The 20,817-nt window shown below is 34.8% G+C and overlaps 1 protein-coding gene across 2 annotated transcripts in view; it reads right to left on the reverse strand.

The window, feature by feature from the left end:
* The window catches only part of ADGRL2 (adhesion G protein-coupled receptor L2), a 630,223-nt gene that overhangs the window by 75,050 nt on the left and 534,356 nt on the right, over positions 1–20,817 (reverse strand). For both annotated transcript variants that reach the window (XM_046010332.1, XM_046010339.1), the window contains one exon: positions 11,168–11,381. In XM_046010332.1, the coding sequence (XP_045866288.1) occupies positions 11,168–11,381 (214 nt within the window). The remainder of the gene's footprint in view (positions 1–11,167; positions 11,382–20,817) is intronic.

The following is a 20,817-nucleotide window of genomic DNA, read 5'->3' on the forward strand; positions in this document are numbered from 1 at the left end:
AAATAAAAGAAAGACAACTGCTATAATCTCAAAACAGCTTATACAGAGTGACTATCATTTCAGACACTCTATTTAAGGCGTGGGGAGTGTGTTTATGTGAGTTCTAAAATCATGTCTGTGTTGGCTGTGTATGACATGAAGAATATTGGGAAAACGGGGAAATGTATTAAACAATACACTTGACTAACTTACATGAAATAAGTATCAAGACTACAGAATCGCTCACTTCATTTCTTCAAAACCTGATTTTTCCTAGAAACACCAGAAATATCAGGTCCAAACCTACAGTGGAACAGCAAGCAGCATTAAGAACTATAATTAAATTGCTTTATTTGTTATGTATTTTTCAAGAAAATACATAGCAAAGTAAAAAGAACAGGTCTTTAAAACCTGTAAGACAGATAAATCCGTAATGCTATCAGAAACCTAATTAACCGCAATAATTTTCTTTAGACTACGTACACAGTAGTATATTGATACTGGTGTTTTTTTGTTACTGCTGCTATTGCTAATATAGTCCAGGTATAATTTCATTATATGATATACAGAAAAATTAGTAAGCCCATAATAAATGACAGCTGAGCTCTTTTTAAATAATTTAATATCAAATATTTTTCTCTCTTCATTTGATAAAATTAGCCATTAGAATATATTATAAATGATATTGATTCACAATTGCTACCTTTTGAGTGGCAAAGCAGAATTCCTCATCTCCTACTAAGAGAATAAAGTAAGGATTTGGAATAAAACAAAGACTAAGGATTTTTTATTCTCTACCAAATAACATGTAAGTTTTTCGTTTTTCCTTACTTAGGAATCTCAATAAAATAAAAAAGAAAGTTAGAATGGAAGAGTCTCATTTTCACTCAAAATTATATTTTATTCTCATTTACTGCATAATAAAATATATTAAATAATCAACAGTGTATTTTCAGGCAGTGAGTTTTTGTCAAAGTCTTTATGAATACATGTATTAATTTCCTGGTAATAAACATGCTGTTAAGAATTTGCACTACATATAAAAAACAACTCCAAATTCTTAAGTGAAGTTAAAATTCGCAGTTTATTTTAATAATGGTAAAAAATACATATTACATTGCACTTCAGTAGCATTTGGCTATGACTTTTTGGTGGGGAGTGGGAAGGGAAAGCCAAAAAAACAAAAGAAAAAATAGTGAATATGTCTTGATTTGAAAATCTAGTAAAATATCATTTCTATTCTCTATAATTGATCAAGTATCTATTTTTTATTTGTTTAAGGTATGACTTTTTTAAAAAGACGCTTTTAAGCATATTTATATATGACACTGGTAATATGCCATCAGAGAACAGCTATATACTAAAAAGAAATCACACTTCAGTACAAAACAAAGTACTCATAGGGTATTTGAAGCTAGCCTAATGTAAGCAGATACAGTGTGCTCTCATTTAGTTATTTAACATTGATTATGTAGTACATTTAGGTAGTATAACACTAAATTGGACTTCGTTTCTGTCAATTAACATAATTAATGTTTTAAACTCACTTTGTAAATAGAAACCAATATTTTAGTGTGATGAAGTCAGGAATGTTCTGATTAAAAACTACAAGGTATATGACATTGTATGTGCTATTAAGATACCATTGTAAACTCATCTGAAACATCTTTCAAATGAGAAAGCAGGAGTAAATAATACTTAAAACTATGAAAAGCATTATGAACAGATTATTTACAGTAATACTGAAATTTGTATGTCAAAGCAATGTTCACGTTTGCTTTTATTTTCTTTACCTCTCCACTATGGTTTCAAAAATAAAGACAACTTCTAAAAATAAAAACTGAAGCAAAATTACCAGTTGAAATGTGATGTCTTTCCTTTTGAGAACTAACTTCAACTAACTTCCCTTTTCACTCATCTGACCAGAATCCAAAACAAAAATCAAATTCAAACTTTGAAAGTATTATTCAGACCTCTTACTTCACTGAATAAGCCTTAAGAAATACTAAGGTTAGTAATGTTTTGTCTTAAGGAAAATTGGTCCTGGCTTCCTTGACCAAAAGAGGTAAGATAAAAGGTTAAAAACCCACATATTAGCTAGAAAATGGGCAATTCACACTTATTCTCTCAGTCCTCATTAACCAGTAGGATTGTTTCACTAATTTTCATTTTAAAAGGAGAAACAGGGGACCCTGTAGGGCAGAATCTTTGATGTGACATTGTTCTTTCTTCTACATTTGATAAGCAGGGTCGTAAGGGATATTTAGATTATTTGTCTTCTAAGTCATTTTACAATTTATTAGTCTTTCTTGCACAGTAAACGTGAATGTTTAATATGTTTCATGTTTATTACTGCCAACAGTCTCCCCTTCCTACAATGAATGCTTTGGTTTAAATACCCATCAGTAAGTGACATGCAAAGTGTGTGTCCAATTAGATAGACCAATTAGAGCTTTAATGGTTATTTATTACTATACTAAGGTTCAAGAGTCTATACTAGTAACCTCCCAATACTTGGCCAAAGAGAGATGCTTGTAATTCAGTTAGCAGTCTTAAAGCAGCTTGGCCAAGAGTAAAAGAATTAGTGGAAATGCATCACCTAACAGAAAATAACCTAATATATTGCACAGAGATGATGAGTTAGTTGCATCTGAGTTATTCATTTTCCCCAGATACATTTCATCTTAATGGACAAATGGCTGATAAATCTGAAACCACAGATAGATAAAAGCACTTGAGATAAATAGCACAAAGGTAAGAATGTAGTTCTTCAGAAATGGCAGGCTTAAATCCTATGAGAAGGAATAGGTTCAATGAATAAATACACTAAATAAATAAATACACTAAGAGAAAAGCATCCCTGACCAGTATTTACAATAATACAAGAAGAAAATATACAAAACCCCCAAATATTACAAAATACCAAATTAGGAGGAAAGGCAGATTGGCTTATTTTTTTTTCCTTCTAAAAAAGTTCCATTAATAAGAAAGGGATATGAATATTTAGAAGCACAGGTTAAATGTATTGATAACTATAAAGAGAGACCAGGAAACAAAAAATAATTAAACTCTCATACAGCTCTGACTTGGATACAAAGCTTCTTTACAAAGACTGAATGATCAATATAAAAGTTGAGAGGGTCCTATGTCAAGGAAAATATACCCATACCGAAATCTATAATCATGGTCTCCCAGAGAATACTGGCAGAACTGTGACTGCATTCTAATGGATTTTCTTGGTTAAATTGTGAGACGCTTCCAATCTCCATCAGTTCTCATAGGAAAATTTTGTATGCATGTATTTAAGTATCTCTTTTAAATATTTTACACATACTTAATATCTTACCAGTATACTTGAAAATAGCAGAAACACATTTTTAAAACATAGGTAACAGGATTATTATTTAAGACTAGTTATCACTAGTAATAAATTTTCATGCCATTAAGATATTAGCTAATAAGATTCTAGGTATAGACGAAATGAAGTTTCAGTCCCTACTGCAAATCACTCAACCTTTCTGAAGGTTCATGAAGTGAAAAGAGGGATATCATGTTGTCACACCTTCCCAAGTATATTTTTAAATTAAGTGAGGAGAAAATACATGCTGCAGTGTGGACAAAATGTACTGAATGCAATGACAGTTGATTCCCTGATGTAATGAAAGGGAACTAGATGAGTCCCAAGTTCCTCAGCAGTTTTAACAATGTTATTCAGTAACTCTCTTAAAATAGAAACAATCACATATGTCCCCACCACTGACCCGCACAGAGGGTCCCTCGTTATGTGCCCTGACTAGTAGCAAGAATGGGAGGTGGAAAGGCAGAGGAAAGATTCTTGTGCTTATTCCAGACTAGAGTATGCTGGTCCTTTCCATGGAGCCTTCTAACTACATGCTGAGAATATGCACTAAATTTCTGAAACTCACTCTGCATTCACTACAATGGAACGAGGCATGGAACAGAATAGGTAATGCACCTACATATGTAATAACAGATTCCTTCGAATCCTCATACACACAAGTTAACTATCACCACTTGAGTTGCTGTTGGATTGACATGTTAAATAAAATGTAATTATGCTTGGTGATAATAGGCTGGGACACTGATAGGTTTAGAAAAAGGAAATTCGAGGATACAAAAGTTACTGAATGGGATATAGGATGGGAAGGGGGTTCCTAGATATTTGAGCTTATCTCCATCACCCCAACCAATGTGGAAAAGATCTAGGCTCTGAAATAAGTTTTGTCATCTACATATTTAGCTTCATTTAATGAAACTGTACCCAAGTTCTAGAAGCAGATCTTTTCCCTTTAAGACAAAAATCCCTGAATTGTACCCCTACTTTAAAAATCTAGGTCGTGTATTTATTCATTGAGAGCTCTGTGACTAGGGAAATAACTAATTCTTCTAGTCTAGGCAAGGCTGAATGCCATTTTCTTGATTTCTATTCTGAAACTCTACCATGAAAACCCTATGTATTCTTTTATGTGGGCTGTCTCGATAGAATAAAGATCTTCAACACCAATAAGAAAAAAGTGTACATCTTGGCGGGGCTCCTGGGTGGTTCAGACGGTTGAGCATCTGCCTTTGGCTCAGGTCATGATCCTAGGGTCTGGGGATCAAGCCCTGCATTGGGCTCCCTGCTCAGCGGAGAGCCTGATTTGCCCTTTCCCTCTGGGCTCCCCCTGCTTGTGCTTTCTTGCTCTCTTCTGTCAAATAAATAAATAAATAAAATCTTAAAAAAAGACAAATGTGTACATCTTTTATACTTTACTATTATTATTTTACTATTGCTATGACTATTAACTTTGCTATTGCTTTATGAGACATTATTTTCTTGTGCCTGTCTCGGTTCCTTTGATGGCAACTTTACCTCCGTCCCTTACATTCAGGTGTTCTCTAGAGTTTTTGCATGTTCTAACTACAGAACCTCTGTGCATGACATCATCCTTTCACCAGCAACTGTCAACTTTTGTTTAAATAAACAGTTTATGTTTGCTTCATCTATATGTTCTTTCATTAGTCTTGTGAGAGCCAATTCTGTATAAACAACTGCTTGCTGAACTATTTATTTATATGCAAACTTGCTCCCAAGAGAAACTTAAATGGGTAGCACAACAACCAAAAATACACTGACCTTTATTTAATAAGAAACGTCATGCAGTTATGCTATGAGGTTCTAGCCAGTTGGGTCTACATGTGGGCTAAAATTTTGGCCAGAAGCTTTCAGGGAGCCAGACTAGTTCTCCATGTCTAGGGCAGTCCTTTATTCTCCTTGGGCAATTTCAAAATGACAACAGCCTATTTATGAATCAATTACACAACATAAACATTTCCTACAGTAAGAAAAAACTGAGGCATGTATCCTTTCTATCTTCTTGAGGGGAATACATATTAATTTCAGAACCTCTTTGTACAATGATGCATATCTGGTAGCATGAGTTAAATCTATAACTCATTTGATGTAAGAACCTCCCCCACTCATGCCCATTTGACTACATTAAACATTGAAAAAAAGTACATATTTACTTTTAGATCTCTAAACCAAAGTGCTAAAAACTTAAGGGCACATCATAAAGCATCGTTTAAGGCAGCAAACTCCCTTGATCAGAATGGGCAGGCTCTCAGAGTGAAGAACATGAACAGAGAGCCGGCCATAAATGACACTGGAAAATGATCGCAGATACAATTCAGCACGTCACTTCAGAAACTAGATTGTACCTGAGGGTCGCAGAAACCTGCTTTTATTGGGAAATTCTAATTTCCTTATTAATCACATACTTCAGAGCAGCAGTAAGGTTTTTTGTTTCTGTTGCTTTAATGAAAGCAAACAGTGGAAACCGTTGTACAATTTTTTAAGGTATCTCACGATAATTATCTTCAAAAAGTGCTAAAAACTTTATCTTTAATGGTCATTATTTTATTTTATTTTATTTTGAGATTTTATTTGTCAGAGAGAGAGAGAGAGACAGAGAGAAAGAAAGCGCAAGCAAGGGACAAACAGGCAGAGGGAGAAGCAGACTCCCCACTGAGCAGAAAGTCCCTGCCCAAGACCCTGGGATCATGACCTGAGCCGAAGGCAGACACTCAACAGCCTAAGCCACGTAGGCATCTCTTTTTTTAATTAAGATTTTATTTATTTGTCAGAGAGAGAAAGCACATGCTGATTTATTAATGAATTTATTAAGTTTATTAAAATACATATAGCATTTTAGGGACGGATTTCATTTCTCACTTGCTCACATGAGCCATTTGTTATACTTATAAGACAAACGTACTATCAGTTTCATACAGAGCCTTCGTTTCACACTTTTGAATGAATAGGAAATAGAAAGTGAAGAATGAAGAAAAATTATTAATATTTTTACCACCACTACAGCCAAAATTACAAGTGTATTTATTTACTTGGCTTTCAACTGTTGAAGTGATGACAATGGACAAAGTACCTCCATTTCACCCTCCATTCAGGGGTGAAAAAACCTTGAAATACAATACAAACATATTTTAATTTCAGTAGTATTGAAATTAGTGTTTCTCTCCATCATTATAGTTTAGAAATTTAATAGAAAACTTCAAGTGCTTTTATTAGAGCTTTCTAGAGAGAATTTTTCTTATATCAGAGCAAAAAATGTCTCTTTCTTACATTATCAAATATCACATTTTCTGACAATTATAAATAGAAAATTTTCTAAATTATTAGGAATTTGGTAAAAATAACTCTTACTTTTATCTGTAAACACTGAAAAGTATTTTTCAATGAAAAAAACAGGGATATACTTAAACAATGGGGTGCCTGTCTGGCTCAGCTGGTGATGTACAAGACTCTTGATATCCAGGTTGTGAGTATAAGGCCCACATTGGGCAGAAGGCTTACTTAAAAAACAAAAATAAAAACAAAAACCCCAGGGCACTCAATTATTATTCAGTAATAATTCCACTGCAAAAATATTGTCTGCATATTTTCTTACAGTTTTTCGAAACTTCGTACTGGACAAATATGGTAGACTAAAGATTTACATTCTGATAAAGGCAGAATGAAGTACTTACAAGCTACTACTATGAAACTCATTTTTAAGTCCTCTTAACATCATCTTCCTCACTAAAGTATTCTTGTTTAAACTGTTATTCTGCTGACTAAATAATTAAAAGCCACCAGTATAATAAACAATTTAAAAACTAGTTTTGGAATTAACCCCTTATTTGCACTATATATGCACATCATAAATTGTTTGAAACTTTTGATAATAAGGGTACAGTGAATAACTGTATGCTTCCAAAGAATTTAAATACTCCCAAAACTCTAGTTCCTTTTTTTAAAAAATGCAGCCCTGCTTTTATAACATGACGAAACAATGAAAATAACTTAGCTTGCACATGTCCTATAATATGTAATTATATTTAATAGATACAAATATGATGTAGAACTATGCATTTTGTTAGATATTCAACTATGTATTTAACTGTAGACATCCACAAACAACGGTAAGTTACCTACAATGTACAGTCCCCTCAAGGCCAACTCTTCGAAACCCTCTCTTTGTACCAATTCCTCTGATCTTCGCTTGTCAATTTTGTAAAAACAGATAATTGCATATTTCTCTACTTCCCACTTCTCTCTGGCCTACTTCTAATACTCATCTAATACCAATTAAATTAAATTGTTCAATTATTAAACAGTTCAACATGTAAAGAATGGATAAATGGTCCATTATTAGTGGCTGCCTTTACTGTCTCTCTAGCATGGGCAGTTTCCCAATTTTGAAACACTATGTGCAAATTGTTCTATTATAATTTACTGGAGCACAGAATCCATTCTTCCAAAGAAGGTAAGTTATTTTTTTACGGTTTATTTCACAGGCCAGATTCCAAATGGTACACAATAGTAAGCTTCTGTTTTAAATTTTAAAAACCTTTCTCAAGTGCCATTTATGCAAATGAGATTTTGTCTTAACTTTTTAATAATGAGACCTTAAAAACTAAAATTAAAACATTTTTTTAAAAAGATTTTGTTTTTTTCAAGTAATCTGTACATCCAGTGTAGGGCTCCAACTCACAACCTTGACATCAAGAGTCACATGTTCTACTGACTGAGCCAGCCAGGTGCCCCCAGAATTAAATCATTTTGATGGAAATCTTTGGTTTTGATGGAAACCAAAATAAAAATTTGATGAAATCTGTTCTCTGGTTTCTTAAAAAAATCTTGACCAGTATTAACATTAAAGAAAAACTACTTACAATGTGCTACTTATAATATGGCCAATACCTATTCTCTACGAAATCAGAGATTTTACAGCAATTTGTACCCATATTCTTATGACATGGATGTTTTAAAAGATTTTATTTATTTATTTGAAAGACAGAGATCACAAGAAGGCAGAGAGACAGGCAGAGAGAGGAAGGGAAGCAAGCTCCATGCCGAGCAGAGAGCCCGATGCAGTGCTCAATCCAAGGACCCTGGGATCATGACTTGAGCCGAAGGCAGAGGCTTTAACCCATTGAGCCACCCAGGTGACCCTGGCATGGATTTTTTAAAAAATAGTTTTTCTACTATTTTTTTCTTCATTGCCTCTTAGCACCTTTTGATGTTTTCATTTTGCTTACACTAACCAGACCCCAATCTAGAAATTTTGCTATTCTACTTTAAGGTACCCTAATAAATAAGCTAGAAAGTTAGACAAAATATTGTGTCCAGTGGGGGAAAAGAAGCAGAAGAGGGTGAAGACTTTGAAGAGAAAGATGAAGGGTTTTCCTAGTTAACAAAATACAAAAGCAATAATGTATAATAAACTCTGTGATATTTAAATGTTCCTTCAGAGAGTTTCTGTGTTCCAAATAAGTACAACGGCTGGATATTATTGTATCGTCTGACCATAACTAACCACGATTTTAATATCTTATATATAAGAAAATTTTAATTAAGATGCCAAGTGTAGCAAAATTGAGAAAAGAGAAAAAAATAAAAAAGAAAAAGATGCCAGGAGTTAGGTGTTCTGTAGTAAGGCTGAGAAAAAGCAATATCCATTCTCAGCAGTTTTTTTGGTATTCTATCTATATGTAGGAAGGTAATTATCCCCTTAAGAGATTTATATTTTTATATACTTTTATATATTTTGAAATATTGTACATATATATTTATATATTTTGAATTTTATAACACACTTTCCAACACACATCATTTTCAGAAATCTTTTTTTTGTTTTTGAAGTTTTTTTGAGAGAGAGAGAGAGGGTAGCAGAAGGGGCAGAGGGAGAAGGGGAGAATCTCAAGCACACTCCCCGCTGAGCCTAGAACCAGACTCCGGGCTTGATCTCACATCCCTAAGATCATGACCTGAGCTGAAAACAAGTCAAGACACTCAACTTATGGAGCCACTCCAACACACCATTTTAAAAAAACATAAAACATAATCTTAATCAATGAGATAAATAAATGGAAAGAGAGAAAGACAGAAAGCACACTGTTTTCTTAACCTAAACTTGCTGTTTTTTTTGTTTGTTTGTTTTTTAAGCTGTTCCAAGAGAATGAGAAGACAAACCACAGGCTGATAGGAAATATTTGCCAACAGCCCTATCTGATAAAGAATTGTTACCCAAAATATATAAAGAATTCTTAAATGAACAATTGACTAAAAAATAGACAAAAGACCTAATAGACAACTCACCAATGAAGATATATGATGGCAAGTAAGCATGTTAAAAAATGGTCAATATGACATGTCACTGGGAATGCAAATCAAAGCTATGACACATCACCACATACCTATTAAAAGGGCAAAACTACATTGTATGATACTACAATGGAGGATGCATGCCATCATAAATTGTCACAACCCAAAGAACACTCAACACCAAGGATAAACCTTCACGTAAACTATGGACTTTGGATGATAATGAGGCATCAATGTGGGTTCATCTATTATAACAACTGATAGAAGTATGGTAACTCCATACTTCTTCTGCTCATTTTTGTTGTAAAAAAAAATTAATCAAAAAATTAAGGACTGCGATGCCTGGGTGGGTCAGTCAGTTAAGCGACCGACTCTTGATTTTGGTTCAGGTGTTGATCTCAGTATTATGAGATCAAGCTCCATGTCAGGCTCCATGCTCAGCAGGGACTAGGGTTGAGGATTCTTTCTTTCCCTTTGACCCTGCCCCTCCCCGCTCTAAAAGAATACATAAAAATTGATTTTAAACATTTTATTTATTTATGTGAGAGGAAAAGAAAGTGTGAGCAAGAGAGCACAAATGGGGGGGAAGGCAAAGGCACAGGGAGAAGCAGACTCCCCATTGAATAGGGAGTTTGATGAGGGACTCTGTCCCAGAACCAAGGATCAAGACTTGCACTGAAAGCAAACACCCAACTGAGCCACCCAGATGACCCTAAATAAATCTTTTTTAAAAAATTAAGGATGAGGGGCGCCTGGGTGGCTCAGTGGGTTAAGCCGCTGCCTTTGGCTCAGGTCATGATCTCAGGGTCCTGGGATCAAGTCCCACATCGGGCTCTCTGCTCAGCATGGAGCCTGCTTCCCTCTCTCTCTGTCTGCCTCTCTGTCTACTTGTGATCTCTCTCTCTCTGTCAAATAAATAAATAAATAATAAAATCTTAAAAAAAAAAAAATTAAGGATGAGGGTGCCTGGGTGGCTCAATCAGTTAAGCGGATTGCCTTTAGCCCAGGTATGATCCTAGAGTCCCAGGATAGAGTCCCACATCAGCCTCCCTACTCAGCAGGGAGTCGGCTTCTCCCACTGACCTCTCTTCTCTCATTATCTCTCTCTTCCTCAAATAAATAAATAAAATCTTTTTAAAAAAAATTAAGGACCAATTATGCCAAAGACCCAGAGAGCTATACATCCTTAATGTTACAAAAAAATTCCCAAATTCTGCAGACCTAAAAAAAAAAAAAAAAAAGATTACATTTGGAATATTATTCTTACTCTGTATTTTATGATATATAAAAATCAAAGAAAGGTATTATATATTCCTTCTGATATGTCAAACTATATAAAAATGATATAGAGATTTAAATGTTGAAAGCTTAAAAGGAGAAATCAACATTAGTAGGTAAAAGCCTCATTCAGTTTAATAAATGGGCTGAGATATGGACTCTATTCATCAACTTTGGAATTATTATAATTTTACCAGTTTGGATGCAGTAGCTAAAATGGGATATTAACACATAAGTATTTACCTTTGAGTCATAATTTTGAAGGCATCTGGGAGGTAGCAGTCTGTATTCTCCATCTGAAATGGGTCAGCATCACAAATCTTGTCATCTGTCCGACCATAGTTAGCGCTCTCAATCATGATGACATCACTGCCTGGACATCGCAGATCTATAGAATAACCTTCACAGGATAATTCTCGCCTAACTAACCCAAATGGTAAAGCTGCTCTGCTGAAACCTTAAAAATAAAAGCAAAAAAAAAGAAAGAAAAAAGAAATTAAAATCAACACATTTATGAAATATATTATTTTAACAAGGCATTTCAAGTAATATGATTCATGTCTACATTCAAGAGGTGTCACGAAAAGTATGTTTTTTAAGTCATCCATTTCCACATTAAATAATTCCTTGACTCCTTATGTTAAGAATTTTTTAGTTTTTTGAATATGTGTCTTTAGCTGAACTATTCACCTGTATAATTTAAAATTACTCAAACAAAATATTTTCTGTATAATCACAAGCAGAAACTAAATGACTCTTCTTGAGTCAATCCAAAGAAAAATGACCAATTTAATCAATGGATTTATAAATAATGATGTTTTACAAATACAGAATGGAACAACTAATCAAGAAACAATCTTCATTTAGGCAGTGGAATAAAATCTCTATATATAATGACTTTACTTTCATATTTAATGTAGACGTATTAATTGCTGTTGGTAGCATTATCTTAAAAAATACTTTTGTCTTAGCAGTTTTGCACCCCCTCCCAAAAAAACTGAAGATACTATGACAACAACATACTTAATGGCACATTAGCTTATGTCGATTTATAGGCACTTTACTTAAAAGTGGCATCAATGGACGCATGCAGCAGCTCGACCTTCAAAGGCGTCAACAACCCGTCTGACAAGATGAAAAAACCCAGGAAGGGCAAAATTTGTCTAAGAGTCACATTTGTCATCTACAGAACAGAGATGAAACACCTGTAATGGGACTTTTCCTACCTGGGTGACTCTAAGATAAGATCATGTACATAACCGTGCTCAATTAAAAATGCTATATGGATATAAGTGTGGTGTATTAGAAAGAGTGCAGACACCTTCTGTTCATGAGTGCTGAAAAAGATCTGCAGATGGATAAGTTACCAACCAGGGAGCCATGAAGTTGTAATACAGCATAGGACAAAGGGTAAACCCAGAGAAAGCCAGATGTGTGAGTGAAGTCCATCTTCACTGTGCTGGTGTTCTACCCATGGTTAGCCACCACTATCAAAAACTTCTCCAGCATTGCCTCAATTTTGTATTTCAATTTTCTAACCTGTCACCATCTCAAACATTCCTGTTACAAAAGACTAGCAATAATCTTAGTATTTTTTCTTATCTCTATCCTTTTAATTACTCCGCATCACGTAAATTATCCTTTATGTCGCTTTTTATAGGAAAAATTCTGACATTCAGAAGTAAATAGTTCCAAGTTATGAACTTCAAGTTCAAAACTAGGTTATGTCCAGGTCAATCCAATGTCAAAACCTTATCTCTTTAACTGTATTGTATACTAATTCAATGAAAAAAGTCTCCTAGTAAAACATGTACCTTCTTCCTAACAGGTAAATAATCCCTCAGAAGGCTAACTAGGTTAACTTTGGTAGGACTGAAAAATCACCAATTCTGGGGTGCCTGGTGGCTCAGTTGGTTAGGCGACTGCCTTCAGCTCAGGTCCTGATCCTGGAATCCCAGGACCAGGTCCCACGTTGGGCTCCCTGTTCAGCGGGGAGTCTGCTTCTCCCTCTGACCGTCTGGTACTCTCCCATTCTCTCTCTCTGTCTCTCTCAAATAAATAAATAAATAAAATCTTCAAAATAAAAAATCGCCAATTCTCAGACTTGACAGAGCTCTTGGTTCTACTGAGAAAACTAAAGGTGTAATTGGAATGATGAGAGCAAAGAAGGATGCAATTTGGAGCAAGAAATCTTGACAGGATTGCAGCCCACCCCAATCTTGGGAGGTTTTTACTAAGAAGGTTTATGGTCTTGTGAGATTACTACACGTAGGTGGAGAGGTGCATTATCAATGAAGAAGGAATACAGAAATGGAGCTAGACAGGAGCTTCTGGGAGGCTTAAAGGTCTGACTTCCAGCTCAGATCATGGTCTCAGGAGGTCCTGGGATTGACCCCCCCCCTTCAGGCTCCGCACTCTGTGGGGAGTCTGCTTTTTCCTCTCCCTCTGTGCCCCCAACTCAACTCTCGCTCAGATAAATAAATAAAATCTTAAAAAAAAAAAAAAAAAGAAATGGAGCTTAACAAATGTCAAGACAGATAGTAAATAGGCCAACTTGTCGAAAAGTTTATTGTGAAACCTCCTAACTAAAGTTTTACATGTTTTCTACTGCTTTTTTCTGTTTTCCGATACTGTACTGCCTCTCTAATTCAACTTAAACTAGTATTTTTTTTTTAAACTAGTATTCTTATATTTGTTTTTGATAGAAAATATGCTTTTAGGGGTGGTTGGGTGGCTCAGTCAGTTAAGTGCCTGCCTTTGGCTCAGATCAAGATCCTGGAGTCCCAAGCCCCCTGCTCCCTGCTCAGCAGGCAATCTGCTTCTCCTTTTGCCCCTCCCCTCTTCGCTTCCTCTCTCTCAAATAAATAAATAAATAAAACCTTAAAAAATAAATGCTTTAGAGCTTCACTTACTGCAATGGTAAAAGCTTTGTGGAAATTCAAACAAGCAACATACAAAATTTTGAAGCACAGAGTATTTTGAAAGCAGAGATATTTTTTAATTATAACTCCTTAATAAATGAGAATAAATTATATTACTAGGAAATCCTGTGAATTTTAGAACACATTAGAAGACTGGCTTGAAGCCATAATTCACAACTTTCACTACTTGTCAAAAATATAGGATTGACTATGAAGCACTGTGGTTTTTAAAATAAGCCCTTAATTTTTGTTGCTGTTGATAGTATGCAGGATTACAGTTATTAAGGTTCTAATTTAATTTTTCTCTGCTTTTGAAAGAGATTTAAGAAATTGCATTGTTGAGTGTCCTGCTGTTTTGGTAATTCAGAGAGAGGATTTTTAAACCTCAGCTACAGTCATCCAAACAGGTAAAGTGAGAAGAAAAAAAAAAGGAAAAGGAGACAGAAAAATCTGCATACTTTAATAATTTAGATTTCTTTTTTTTTTTTAAGATTTTATTTATTTATTTGACAGAGAGAGATCACAAGTAGGCAGAGAGGCAAGCAGAGAGAGTGAGAGGGAAGCAGGCTCCCTGCCGAGCAGAGAGCCCGATGCGGGACTCGATCCCAGGACCCTGAGATCATGACCTAAGCCGAAGGCAGTGGCCTAAACCACTGAGCCACCCAGGCGCCCCAATAATTTAGATTTCTAATGTAGAATCTTCTGGAGAAGAGAGATCATGGTGCTTACGCTTTGCAGAGAACTAAATGAGTTCTTAATAGTGAATATTGCTTTATTAAATGCTACAATGTCTATTGTTTTGAATCACAAGTGTTCTTTATAAATTCTTGCTCTCTCCCCTCTGTTTCCATTGAACTTTATACTTCTTCACTAAAGTCCTTATTGTTACCACACGGTACTATGCATATTCATTTTTAATTTATATCTTCCCTGCTAGACTATGATGATAGAGTTCTTATAATTCCAACGCCTAGGTGGGTACGTGACACGTAATTCCAACAAGTATTATCAAACCAAAGCTAAATCGAACTGGTGTTTGTTAAAACCATAAATATTTACAATCCTTCCCCTCTATAATACCTATTTCCTTTGGTCATGGAAATAAAAACAGTTAGCATTTAGAAAGAGATAAATCACTTGTAATCAGTGAAAATGATACGCCATCCTCAAAAAAGAAAAAAAAAATTCTGCCAATTTATTATTATCTAGGTACTGCTGGGGTTCATTAGTGTTTAACATAAAGACAGGTGAGTAACATGTTTATGAGCTTTCATTTATTTAAAACCTGTTTTTCCAATCAGAAACACAGAAATTCAAATAGGAACACAGAAAACTTGTTATAATAGCTAACATTTACACACTAATTACTATGTTCTGGCACTGTGCTAAATGCTTTATATGGATCACTTTTTTAATGATAACCAACATCAAGATCAACAACGGAAAACAACGGAATAGGTTTCTATTATAATACCAGTTTTACAGAGTATGACACTAAGGCATAAAGTTCAGCATCTCAAGGATTACTACAAGCTTGTCTATAATGTACACAGGTTCTCAGACTTCTGAGCTCATGCTCTTCTTAGCGGCCATAAACAGATGAGTATTGTGTGACTTCTCAAGCCCCCTTATTAATAATTTTATAAATTTTCACACAATCTGAAAATCCACCATTGAATATTGGTAAATTTGACAGGAGAAAATTATGGGAAAGGTTCACAGAACATATAGATAATAATGAAAATTTTATTTTTGGAAACGTAGGGTAGTATGCCATAAATAGAGAGCACAGTCTACGCTCTTCAGATATATATACATGGCAAGAATACGGGATACTAAAGCACGTGTGTCTGGGTGAGGCTTGTGGGTTTGGCAAAGGCATTTTATATTTCTGGGTTTTAATTTCTTTTTCTGAAGAATTAAAGTCATTTCGAAGTTGCATCAAATTTCACCAATCTGTGATTCTAAGTAGGCAAGTTCCTTTTTATCAGGTAACACATGCTATTCTAACATTCTCAAGGGGTAACCAAGTAATAAATGACTTGCTCTTTTTTTAAAAATATAAACATACATGAGAAGGCTAACATGGGTGTGTCATGGCACAACTGTGTAGCTTATATAGTACTGTCAAGGTAATGCTCCAAAGCACATGTGATGACTAGGCAGCCAGGGTTCATGCAAATCATAAGCAGACATCATCCTGGATTATTAACTATTTTAATCAAAGACAGCCAAAGGGATAAATTAAACATAGGCCAACATGGGATTACAAGAAAAATTGACATTAATTTCTTAGTAGAATGTAAATGGCTGTGCCTTCTTCAGCCACTTCACACTATTTTCCCTAAAAACTTCAAGGAGAGGATTCAATCTCTTCGACAATGGTACACAGGAGGAACTTTGGAAAAGTCTTAAATAAAACTGTTGCCATTGATATTAATTCTTTAATTCAACATTTTCACTAAGAAAATGTGATGGGGGGAAAAAAAAACCCAGAACAGATCTTATTCCCAAATACATCAATTTACTCCTTTATTTATAACACGTTAATGACTTACTATATTGAGTCACAGAAATAAAACATCACAGGTATGGCTACTATTTCTTAACTACACTTTCTTCCTTTGTATATGATGTAATTCTTAACTGTTTAAAGAGGGTATTTTTAGGACTTTTTTAAAAGTCACTTGCCAGGACTATGTAAGTGATTCCCAAACATGATTTTGCATCAGAGTCATCTGGTAAATGTTTTTAAAAAGATCTTCAAGCCCTAATCCAGACCTACTGAATCACAATTTCTGGGTTCAGATAAAGCTGGGTATCTATATTAGGGAATGAAAATGTTAATTTATTTGCAACACAATGATAAAATAACTAATATGTGCCAAGAATTTCTCCAAGGCCTTTTTAAAATGGTTTTTCTCTATTGAGATTACATATTTATTACGTCATTGCCATCATATTTCTTCTTAATTTTCTAATATAGATGTAGTTTTACTTTAATCTTTGAACATATTCATAATAGCCACTTTGAAATGTTTATCTGCTAAATCTAACATCTGGGCCTACATCAGACACAGTTTCTACTGAATGCTTTTTCTCCTGAGTATGGGTCAATTTCCTTGTTTCTCTGCATAGCTTGTAAATTTTTTGTTGTTGGAAACTAGACATTTTTTAAAATATACTGTTAGCAACTGCGGATCCAGATTATCTTCCCCAGAGAATTGCTGCTACTGTAATATTTTCTCTTTAGAATCTTGACTGGATTTAAGTTATAGAATCTGTCCCCTCCATCTTCTGCTGCTGTCTCTGCTCACTATTGTTATTTTAATTCTTATTTTTATTTCTAGTCTGGCTTCCGAGGGATCAACCCTGTCTCTGCATAGCTTAGTGATGGGCCAATGATTGGTCAGTCTTTACCTTAAACACCATGAACACATAACAAGGTCTCTACCCTCTGCTGACTGATCTGAGTGTGTGTTAGGGAGAGTGCTCAAGGTTCGGCAGTTTTCAAGCCAGCCTCAGTTATTTACTTTCTGCCAACTCCTCTCACATCTCTTTGGCATGTGTGTGTAGCTTCCCACTTAGTCAAGAATGCATAGAGAACTTTGGCTCTTTTCATTTCGAAGATTCCCTGGGTTTGTTTCAGACTGGCCCTCCAGTCTCCCCAATAGGGACTACAACCTCAGGCTAGCAGAGCTGTGAGTCTTTCCCATCTGTTTTCCACAGTGTTTACTACTTTCATTGGCAACACTGCTGGGCACGGGTTTCCATCCTCTACTCCAAATCAAGCCAACTCTCTCTGGCAGCAGTCACTGACTTTCAAGGCCAGCCTTGCCCTAATGAAACTATCACAAAGACTTAGTAAGGAGGAGGGTAGAAGCAGCCCCAGGCTAGAAGGCTTTGAACTTCCATTGTTCATACCATAAGTTGTACAGCTTTTCATAAATAAATGCTTCCCAATTTCTTATTTGGCTCTGGTTCATTTCCACAGCCTTAAATGGTTGTGGTTCACAATTTTGTTCAGATTTATACTTGTTTTGGGAGAGCATTTGCCACCCTCTTCATCCCCAACATCTCCAGAAACTCCTCTAAGGACTTCATGAATATTTACTGAGTAAAATGCTCAAAACTATATGGGGTAGGTGATATTACTATTATCACCATTTTACAGAGGAAGAAACTGAGGCACAGAAAAATTACTTTTTCCATCATCATATCATCCAGTAAGAATGAAATCAAGGTTTGAGATACATTAATGCAGCTCCCAAGTTCATATCCTTAAATATTACTTTAATGCCTCTTAGAAGCAGGTCTGCAGACCCTGGAGGCAGAGGACATAGTTAGTAGGATGTACTGGGTGCTTTCCAGTCTTAGGGGAAGAAGAAGGGCAGGAAAGGAAATAAGTGTGTTTGATTGTTAAGCTTACAATGAAACTGTCCAATCAACATAATCAACATAAAGAAATTCCCAAATTAAAGACCTTTAATTATACTATTACTATGACATTTATTCTAAGTTGTATTTTCAATCTATTTCTATTTCAACAAGGCGGGGCGGGGGGGATCATCCCAGCAAACAAAGTATAATCCAATCCCTCTTGCTACCCTGACAATGGAAGAAAAAAACTTGTGGGAGGCCCTGTGAGCAAAAAAATCAATATTGCAGCTTTGTGCTGTGCAAATGTGAATATCCCCAAATAGTGAGTGGTGCTTAGAGTAAAATGAACTGTTTTGCTCCATTTTCTCCATTCTGAACAAATGATTTTGAAAAGACTGTTTCCCCCCCCCCCCCCAAGCTATAAAATGTCAAGCAATAACTCTCTGTGCTTTAGGCTAGTGATTGGAATAAATATCTCCCGGCAACAGGTGTGGTGACTTAGGACTGAAATCATTCACATTCAGAGGACAACTCCTAATAAACAGATGCACTTCTTTGAGATGGGAATTTGTAAGATCGGAATTGGAACTGTCATTGGATTTTGCATCATATGAGCATTTTTGCAAGAATAGATGCTACTCTGGCGACAGTTTACTCTGCCATAAGCTTACACTTGTGATAAACTTTAGGCACTTGATTATAAAAACTTTACTTTTCTGACATTGTCTCCATTCAGTTTGCTCTTTATATATAGATTTCTGCAAAATCATACATTCCTATATAAAAGTCTTATTAAGCTATAATATAAAAACATCAACTTTTCTGGTACCGTTTTTTCTTAATTACTTTGAACTAAACCCTGTCATGGATGCTACTGCTCTTGCTGTCCGGAGTCCTGGTAAGAACTATGACTTCTAATTATCAGGGACCTCTATGGAACTGAGGCTGTGACTTCAAGCTCTACTGAAACATTAACGCAAGCCACAGTCTACTACGAGTGCTGGCATATTGAAATCTGATTTATTTCTGTTTATATATGTTAATGACTTTTTTTTCCTAAAATGAAAATGAGCAAACTACTTAATAGGAGGGGACATGATTTCAACCAGGCTGACCTACAGCCTACAAGCTTCCAGAAAACTTTTTTTCCATTTCATTTTCGTTCAAATGAAAAGAAAATGTTAAAAATAAGCCTAAAAGATCATTTATTTCACTAATGGTTCAACATTTTTATTTCTTTCTGGATATTCATGATGTCATCAAGACAATGTTAAAATTCAAGGATGTATAAAAAAGCTTTTGTTGGTAGGGGAACATGACTGGCTCAATTGGTAGAACATGTGACTCTTGATCTCAGGGTCATAAGTTCAAGCTTGATGTTGGGTGGAGAGTTTACTTTAAAAATAAATAAAATTTAAAAACTTCTTTGTATATGAGAAGGCAGTGTGTTAAAAATTCATTTCACCTAAGTTTATGGATTGTCACTCTTATTGTTTTAGTTATCTTATTAGTTCATTTAAGAAATAACTTTCATCAATCAACTCCTAAAACATCTAATATTTTTATGTTCACTAAAATATAGTCCTTTTAACCTATCAGTCTTATGTGAGGAAACTAAAACTATGCCATGTAGAGAGTAAAAAAAACCTTTCACCTTTGAATGTGTTTTCATGCCAATAATGAAGAAAAAGCAATACGGAGTCATATTCCAACATAAGCACATTGGCCTTGAAAATGTAGCGATTTTTTTGTAAGTAAACTTGGTTAGCATGAAACACAAATCAAATCCTTACAGAAAAATAAAGTTCTTGTAAAAGAAAGTGTTCAAATAAGCTAAGATCATGAAACAACCAAATAATCACCTCATCATTTATAAATGAAATGCCTTAGCTTCTTGTGTCATTTTGTCTTACAAGTTTTTTTTTTTTAAATTTTGGATATATTTTAAATTTTGAGGCATTTTAAATGAAAAAATTTTAAGAAGTATTCTTACAATTTTCTTATTGATATCCAACTTATATCAAAAACACTGATTTACACTGGAATGCACAAAAAAATCTTAACAAGTAAATGTAGGAATAAAAAAAAATACATAATTAAATTCAATTATACAAACAACAAAAGGTAAAGGAGACCTCTCTCTTTGAGACTTGCTAAGAGTGACAAAATTCTGTACTTTTTGTATACTTGAGGTAAAAGTACTTTTCTAATGCCATCAGCTATTAGGTTCAATTATTACCATTTGAAAAAAGCCTCTGGATATTTTAAGAAGAAAGTACACAGTATGAGTACTTCAAAACATTTTGGGATTAAATTTCTTATTAGAAAGAAATTGATCATCACTTAAAAATCTGTAAATTATCTTCCACTCATTATTAAGTCACAAGTGCCACTAAAATATAGCAACTTAGTGATATACTACTATCAGTTTAATATTAAGCTCTAAAAGAAAAATTCCTGATAAGCATGTCTATTAAAATATTACATGCCTGGGCGCCTGGGTGGCTCAGTGGATTAAGCCACTGCCTTCGGCTCAGGTCATGATCTCAGGGTCCTGGGATCGAGCCCCACATCGGGCTCTCTGCTCCGCGG

This window comes from Meles meles, chromosome 1 (assembly GCF_922984935.1).
Source record: "Meles meles chromosome 1, mMelMel3.1 paternal haplotype, whole genome shotgun sequence".
Taxonomy (NCBI): domain Eukaryota; kingdom Metazoa; phylum Chordata; class Mammalia; order Carnivora; family Mustelidae; genus Meles; species Meles meles.